Raw genomic sequence first — 9,158 nt, forward strand, 5'->3', positions numbered from 1 at the left:
TCTACAACAAGTAAACGTAATAGTGAGTTAATAACATACAGATGACCTTTAGTAAGGAAATTGCTACTGAGCTACAATAATTTTTCCTCAAATAAACTCTGTCTCTGGTTAAAGCAGCTCTGTTTCTGTTTAATCCGAACCTTTGGGAAGGGGAGTCGCATTCTGATTTCAATTCAGTCTCACAGACTAACCCGAAAGGTAAACGGTGCATAATGTAGAATGTTCCATGACGGGCAGCACCAACACATACCCTCACTCCCAGCCCACTTCTGCAAAAACCAGGATGCATCATGAAATAAAAAGAAGCAGCTACCATGCACTCAGGTCGATACCATTAGACTTACTTCTGTAAGAATTTTATCTTTTTTATTCTAAGTTGCCACTGGAGGCTACTGTAAAAAATTCAGGAAGTGAGAAAAATCAACATTCTCCCAAGAGGAAGGGTTTAAACTTGCAGCTTTAACGTCCCCTCCTGAATTTCCAGGACAATGAGGTGTCTCAGAGGTGCCAAAGGGAAAACCTACGTGCAAAAAATAAAGGATGAATTATTAAGCACAGGCATTCAGATGTTTGCCAGTAGGCCAATGAAGACCATAAAAGCAGTTTTCCCGTGGGTACTAGGTGGGGAGGTAAGGAAGGAGTAAATTGCATTCTGTATTTATGCCAGCATCCTGTGTCAACGAAGAAGTGGCAAGATGGAAAGATTTCAGCTGAAAACCTAGATCAGTTTTAAAATATTTTCAGCTTTGTACAGAATATATCATCTTGTGCTCATGGCCATTCCAATAAGTTAATCATAGAGGCTTTCAGATGGAGCATGACTGGGAGAAAGCAATACAAGAGAGAGCGTTTTATGAGTCCAAAGGTCTCCACGTTCTCTGCCTGTGGCAAAGTCCAGCTCATCTGCCCAGTCACTATACATTCGAGTCTTAAGACCAAACGAGGAACAGTTTCAGTACTCACAATGTCCCCTTAGCCAGACAGAAGGATCCAGCAGCCACAATTACACGATGGGCCAATCACCCCACACCCTCAAACACACACGGATGTCCCTTTTGCTCCTCAGCACACCAGAGAAACTCTGAAGCATTTTCTCATGACAAGCCTACCTACTTGGAAACAGGTGCATAATTGTTCCTCCGGCAATCTTTCTATATCCAATACTGCAACCTCATCACTGTGTTCTGTGCACAACGCTTCCCTATTTAGCATTGATTTTGTTACTATTTCCCATTAATTGCAGGTGAATCCATTCCTGGGTATGTATCAGAGACTTAAATATGCTGATGCACATTTAAAAATCACTCTAACACAGCTTGAACACATCTACTTTTATTGCTTCAGTATAAATTACCATCCTATTCTACCTGGATTCAAAAGACTGTATAGACAAGACTGCAATTTAAACGAGAGACAGTTTATTTAATGCAGCACCAAGACATGGACCTTCCAGACCTGACCCAAACTAATAGTAGGTACTCACAGGAGTAGACAAAAATAACTGAGTATCTCAGTGCCTAGGTACCAACTTCTGAGTATCCTATAACACACTAAATAGGCATCTCCTGTGCCATAGCTCCTGGGCACCCTGAAGCGTGTCCATCACATGACCGACTGTCGCAGAAGACAGCCCAGCCCAGTGGGCAGAGTAGGCACTAAAAGACCAGAGATCTCTGCTCCTTTCTTGGTTTCACTAATACCTCCGCGGGGTCACCTCTGTGCTGCAGATTCCCAAACACGAGGGAGAAAAACAGGGAAGACTTCACTGACTTCCTTTATAACAGGTTTGCAAACATGCTAATCAAAGCCCCAGATAAAACCTGGTGCTGCTGCTGTGGCTCTTTAATGATTCAAGAGGAGATCTTGAAGAGTATTAAGATGACACGGAAGATTAAATCTTGCTAAATGAAACTTTAAATGAATTTCTCCTTTAGAACACGTATGAGGTATGCCTTTCATCTGCCTAAATGATAATCACCTTCACGCCAGGATAAGAAAATATTTGAAAAAAACCTTAATCAGCATTTCAGCTAAGTTGAATTGCTCTGAACGGCTGGTCCATTTGAAGAGGAAATGGGACTGAAGATGAAAAGCACCTATAGAGAAGGGTACAACAGCTAAACCCGTCCTTAGCTCGCTAGGCTAGCTTACAAAATAACTTCTGTTTTACTCATCAGAAAACTGTTTTACAAAGACTAACCTCACCATCTGAGCTAACAGGGCTGCCCTTTTTCACCTCACCGTTGAGTAGCCTATGTTCCTACCCACAGCAGGAGGTTCGTCCTTTCTCCACGGCATCCTCTGAGTGTTCTATCGCCATTTCATACCCGTACTCTTACTACAGCTGAGCAGCCCTATTCCCCGGTTAAAGCTATGATATTGTGCATCTAAACTTACAGCCAGGCTGGAGTTTGAGCAGGAAAAGGTCCCAGGATTTCAACTTCATCTTCATTTGTTTGACAACAGCTACAGTCGAAACACTTCTGACAACAATTCCTACAAGTCCACCGGCACAGCAAGAGATCCGAGATTCTAGCGAGCAGACCCTGAAGCCATTGGAAACCAAAGTACAAGATTACAACCCATCAATAGCTATTGAGAAATAACATTCAGCTGTATTTACGTTTGTGTTTCTACAACAGAACATTAAGAACTATATTTATTCCATCTATATCAACAGTCAACTGCTACACAGCTACCAGCCCAACTGGTATCACTGATGCCATAACAAGGCAGGAAAATAAGCATTCACTGCAGGTATTTCCCCCTCTAGCAGCAATGTATTATTATGTAGGTTGGCAAGAGGGTGATTTACAAAATACTACGGTGTAGCAATATGCTAGAGTGGAAACGTGCTTATTCTTCCACACACATCAACAAACTAATAGATCGGCAAACGTACAACAGAAGGAATATAAAAACAGAAGGTAAGTGAAAGCTCCAATTTAATCTAGTAAGGGTCTATTTCATTTGAAAATCTTAACACAGCAGCGTGAACATATTTTGTCCCTGTAGATGTATAAACATGTATATTTGTATGATCTATACGTACACAGCATTACAGCGTGTCAAACTTGCCACTACAGTGAATTAACAAAGCATGCTATCCACAAGCCCCTCCTTTGCTACGATCATTAATTTAATGAAAAATTTTTATTTTTTTTAAAAAAAATAAGTTATTTGACCCAGAAAAGCATCTAATTTCTTAGGTTTCCATGGTGGCACTGGCAGCTCCTCTGCTGTTATACCCATGGGAGGGACAAGAGTCTAGTGCCGCGTTTCCACGCCATCCCTACAGCCTTCCTGCCAGGGCAAAGCTCTGCTTGCTTCAAGAGGAGCAGAAAGCTAAAACATAGCCCGTTTCCCACCCATGCCAACTCCAACTTCTGCAGTTCGTAAGAAGGCTCATTAAGCAGTGCAAGGGCACTGCTAATAAAGGGCATCGCTCCACAGTCATGGTGGGGGAAGATACACAGCTGCAAGAGCACAGCACGTGTGCGCTCAGGGGTGAATCGCTTTATGACTGTATGTGACCCTGAAATGGAGCTGAAGAAATAAAGCATGTGAGAATTTCTCCGGAGATATCCCCCTGCAATACTTGAGACACTGGCATTACTCCTGAGTGTGCAGATACAAGGACGCTACCACACTACGCAAGGGGTTTTCCTCTGAGGAACACAGAGCTGCAGAAAAGACTCCACAGAAACATGTCTGTTTGCTCCAGTAAAACCCACAGTTTTCCCATAAACAAAACCTGAACACTGAAAAAAAAAATTACCAGCCCAAAACGTGGTGCATTATCTAGGACATCAGTTAAGAGCCAGAAAATAGGAGACAATCCCCTCAGGATGGAGCGAGAAGACAGAGCAGAGAGTGATTCATCAGATTAACTCACCTCATTTATTGGCTCCAACTGTCCTTTTAGACATCCAGGATGAAGCAAAGGGGAACAAAATGAAAAAGACAAAAACAAGTTAGCAACGTTCAAATAACTTTAAATTTTTTGCCATGACATGCCTCAGCCTGGCAAGGCAGTACCTTGTAGATGTTAGAGGAAGGAGACATCTGACCAGACACCGGCTTCTGCTGCCTCCAGCCCTTCCCCACTAGGCTTCCCTCTGCTCCTCCTTCCTCAAGAGCAAAATTCTCAAACCCATCCTGGGGCATGAAAATCCTGCTCATTGCCTCTTGCTAATGAGGAATTACACACAACCACTTGATTTCTTTTAATAACCTGTCCCTTATTGCAGCAACTACTTGCTGCTGGCAGCAAATCATATCCAGATTTTCCAGTTAGATGCCAAAGTGGAAAAAAAGGCTTTCCTCCAGATTCAACCCATGCATAAGCGTAGTTTCAATGCCAGCTTGTTAAAAGCAACATTTCTAGGACAGGGCACGTATTCAGAATACTCTCCATTACATGCACATCCCTTGAGGTAGCTGAGCATCTTCAGTCTCATCCTTAGCTGTGACTTGAAGACTATAAAAAATAGAAGTTAAGTGCTTAAAACTTGAGTCACTCCAGTTCAAACACAACCTGCACTGCAGCCACTTCCCCGAGTCACGGAGAAAACCTACAGAAAGGAAGAAATCACCACAAGCCAGTGTTTTGTTCATAAAGCCATCCGGGAATACTGTACTCGACCCACTTCACTGATAACTGGGGATTTGGTAGCCGTTCAGGAAAGACGTTTCAGCAGGTACCTATTACTTTCCCTTAATAACATCGAAGAGTTTCTCAGCTGTCCTGGCTGTCTTCCTACAGGGGAATCCCTAATAAAAAACAAACTCGCAAACCAACAGAAAATCCCAAAACAAGAATCCACACAAAAATCCCCCCCTCATCTCCACTCTTCCCGTTTAGAAATCGGTTTCTAGCTCACGGCAGGAACGAGAGCAGCCTTTTATAAGGATGCTGGGATAAAGAAGTTGCCTCTAGTTTGAAGAAGCCTCCTACGAGCCGCGTTTCCCTTTTCAACCTGCTCTGTGAGGAGAGGACCGCTCGTCAGACACACAAATGGAGAGGCTGGAAAAGAAGCCAGAGCTCACCAGATACCCACGTTCCAACCGTTTAAGAAAACCCCAGACGGCTTAAAAGAGCTTCATCATTGCTGCTCAACGCGCCGTCGCCGCCAAAGCTCCAGTGGGTTAGTCAAACCGCGACAAGAATGTTTAAATCGCTTCAAAATGAAGCATCTGGATCCCTCGCCACCTGAGGGAAGCGGCACGTCCCCAGGGCCCTCAGAGAGCCCTCAGGGTCCCACCTGGTGACTGGAAACCCCCCCAAGGCTCCCCACAGGCGGCGGGGTAAAGCACCTGTGGGGCCAGGCGCGGATTCCTGCCGCGAAAGGCGAGGATAGGAGGAAAAACTCGATGTGACAGCGCGGGAGAGGTAAAGGAGTCGCTGAGGCCGTAAAGGGAGGGGTGTAAGAGGGGTTAAATGGGGAAGGGGAGCGGCTGCGGGCGAGCAGCGGGGCTGGGAAGGGTCGGAGGGGGCTGAGGGGGGCGGAGAGGCCCCTCAGGGGCCGGGGCTGAGCCCGGGTGCGGGGGCTTCTCGCGGGGCGTTCGCCCCGCGAGAAGCCCCCGCACCCGGTCTCAGCCTCAGGCGGGCTGCCCAGCGAGTCAATCCCAAGTTTTATCCCCCCCCTCACGCACCTGGATATACGCCATGCTCCAAGGGAGCCGCTCCCCGAGCCCCGAGAGCGGCGCCGCCCCCCGGGGTTGGGGGGAAGCGGGAACCGAGGAGCCGGGAAGGCGGCGGCGGCGGGAGGAGCGCGGGCGGCGCGAGACTGACCCCCAGAGGGGCCCGAGCGGAGTGCAGGGCGGACAGACGGACACGGGGACACGGAAAGAGACACAGAGACACGGAAAGAGACACAGACAGACACACAGACACAGAAAGAGGCGCCCAGACAGACAGAGAAACAGACACACGGACACAGAAAGAGACACAGACAGACAGACACGGAAAGAGACACAGAAAAAGACACGCAGACAGACACACGGACACAGAAAGAGGCACACAGACATGGAAACAGACAGAGACACAGAAAGAGACACACAGACAGACACACAGACACAGAATGAGACACGGAGACACAGACAGACACAGAAACAGAAGGAGACACACAGACAGACACACGGACACGGAAAGAGACACGGAAAGAGACACGGAAAGAGACACACAGACACGGAAAGAGACACACAGACAGACACACGGAGAGACACAGAAACAGACACAGAATGAGACACGGAGACACACACGGAGACCCAGACACGGATATGGAAAGAGACACACAGACAGACACACAGACACGGAAAGAGACATGGAGACAGACACACAGACACAGAAAGAGACACACAGACACGGGAAGAGACATGGAGACAGACACGCAGACGAGGAAAGAGAGACACAGACATGGAAACAGACATGGAGACAGACACACAGACACAGAAAGAGACACGGAAAGAGACAGGGAAAGAGACACACACAGACAGACACGCAGACACAGAAAGAGACAGAGACAGACACACAGACACAGAAAGAGACACAGGAACAGAGACACGCACAGACACAGAAACAGAGACACGCAAACAGGCACAGACGTACAGACACAGGAACAGACACACAGAGACACAAACACGGAAACAGACACACAGACACACACGCAGACATGTGTGTGCATGCACCACACAAGCAGGTGCACACACAGATGGACACACACAGACACACATGTGCACACACGCATGCATCACATACACACAGGCACAGATACGTGTGCATGCACAAACATGCACACACAAACACACAGACGCACACACATGCGTGCACACAGATAGGTGTGTGCACATATCATGCACACACAGACACATGTGCACACACAGAGACAGACACACAGACATGCGTGCATGCACATGGACACACACATCCAGACACAAACACAGAAACAGACACAGAGACACGTGAACACACACCACACACACGAACACAAATGCAGATGCACACAGACGTGCACACAAACACAGAAACACACACACACATGCGTGCACATGGGCTGGGTGGGCCTGGGGCAGCCTGGGCTGTGGGAGGTGTCCCTGCCCATCGCAGGGGGTTGGAACTGGGTGATCTTAAGGTCCCTTCCAACCCAAAGCATTCCATGATTCTACGAGGCATCACTTTGCTTGGCTCCATGTCTGTGTGCTGACCTATCAGGTCCCAGCCGAAGGAGATGCGAGCCAGCGATGGGATCCTCTCGGCAAACCCCACCGCACAGGCGGTTAGACCCGGGGATCTCAAGTAGGAAAATGGTCTGGTTTGAGGTCAAACTCTTGGAAAGGGAAAGCAGGGGAAAGGCAGAGGTTTGGGGCTGTTCCTTGTGAGCACCACCTTGGTACGGTACAAAGGACACGCTTCCCTACATGCTGCTGGAAACGCTCCTGTCCTTTGCTTTTGAGGAAAGTCTTCTGGCCCCTTCCCAGCAGATGGATTTACACTAAACCCTGGCTAGAGAAGGAGAGGCAAGAGGCAGCGTTTCACAGCTCAGCAGTTGTGTCCTACAGGGCCCTTCCCCGACTCACAATAACCCCACTACGGTTCAGTTACTGGGGGGAACGGCAAAACCACAGATGTTCTGGAGAAGGGAATATTTTGATAGGAATGGTTGGACTCGATGATCCGGTGGGTCTCTTCCAACCTGGTTATTCTATGATTCTATGTGCGGCTTCAGACGTGCCAGCCCATAGCCAGGGGTCTCCACTGCTCCTTGGGGAGCCTCTGGGGCAGGACGGCTTTGGAAAGTTCTTGCCTTATGGATCTCATTTAATGGGCCGTTTAAGTTCTCACTGAATTCCGTGAGAAACTCCCCTAGACTTCTGTGGGAAGGGCCATGCTCTGAGTCAGAAAAATAAATTCTCATTTTCCCCAGGGAGAGCAGCTACCAGTTTAGAAGAACCATTATCACAGTGGAGATAAGCAAGAAAAAAAAAAAATCTGTAGTACTTATTTGGTTTGGGCAGCTTTAAGCATATGATGAAACAGTGATAGAAACTGTCAATTTTTGCTCTGCAATTCTTTTTAATTCCACTTCTTTCTAAGTGCCAGTGTTTAAAATGTCAGCCTTTACTTTGAATATCGTTGCTCTTTTCATCTTGACTCACCACCACCTTGATGCAGCTTGCAAGAAGTGAACACACGTATTTTTTTTCCATGTTCTAACATAGCGGAGAGAGGTTTAAACTTTCAAACAGATTTTTTTTGACTCCTTAAAGGCAGACTGCTGTAAGTCACAAAATCTATGGCATGACTCACTATATAAACATTATGTGTATGTTTGTACTTAGCCTTTTAAAAACATTTAGGACAGAGGAAGGAAGATCCAGTGCCGCATCAATTGTCACTGACTTTGTTTTGGCTGACACATATAAGTACTCTGAACCCAAAAAGAAGAGAAAAAGAAGTTTTACAAGGGGGAAACACTGATAATGGTGGGGTTTTTACATGGAAAAATGCCTCCCTCCCCATGCTTTAGTAGCAGACTGCAGTGCAAAGGCATAAGATAAATGTGCTTCCCACTCATACATATACGTGCATTTAAGTGCCTTTTACACTGCTGCTTGAAGGCTTTTAGACTACAGTTTCTCAGCAAATAGATTCGCTAAGCCAACAGAGCTCCAACCCAAAGAATTTGATGGATTCGAAACAGCAGACAGGTGGTTATTGTAAAATCTAATTTCAAATCTGCATATGGCTGGTGCTCTGATTAAGCTCTGCTTCTCCAGCACTCAGAATAAACAGACCCATTTGACATGATGACAACATAACCTTTGGATGTCCTTTGCTGTGCACGCTCTGTGTCTGATAAGACACATTCCATGCTTCCCACATGTAATGGCTGCAGTGCAGATGGGGAGGCTTGCAAATGCAAAATTTCTATGCAGAAAGCAAGCTAATTAACACTGCTGTTACAGAATATCATTTTGGGATAGATTTCTGTTCTTAATAGTGTTAATACACATGGGGAAGAACATCAGCTACATCCAGGGCATGTGCCCAGATCATTACAAGCAGCCCAGCAAGTAGCAAAATCTACCCCCAGCACAGCAAATCGGTTCAGCAGCTCTCAGAGAAACCAGAACCAGGGCTGCGGGTGTTCAAAATG

General features: G+C 46.6%; 1 protein-coding gene across 1 annotated transcript in view; it reads right to left on the minus strand.

The window, feature by feature from the left end:
* SYT17 (synaptotagmin 17) overlaps positions 1-5,703 on the minus strand; it is a 30,706-nt gene extending 25,003 nt beyond the window's left edge. The window contains exons 1-3 of the mRNA XM_069869904.1: positions 5,656-5,703; positions 3,896-3,913; positions 2,398-2,546 (exon numbers count right to left, since the gene is read on the minus strand). Of these exons, the coding sequence (XP_069726005.1) occupies positions 2,398-2,546; positions 3,896-3,913; positions 5,656-5,670 (182 nt within the window). The 5' untranslated portion in view covers positions 5,671-5,703. The remainder of the gene's footprint in view (positions 1-2,397; positions 2,547-3,895; positions 3,914-5,655) is intronic.
* Between the last annotated feature and the right edge of the window lie 3,455 nt (positions 5,704-9,158).

The sequence above is a fragment of the Phaenicophaeus curvirostris genome, chromosome 16, assembly GCF_032191515.1.
Source record: "Phaenicophaeus curvirostris isolate KB17595 chromosome 16, BPBGC_Pcur_1.0, whole genome shotgun sequence".
Taxonomy (NCBI): Eukaryota; Metazoa; Chordata; class Aves; order Cuculiformes; family Cuculidae; genus Phaenicophaeus; species Phaenicophaeus curvirostris.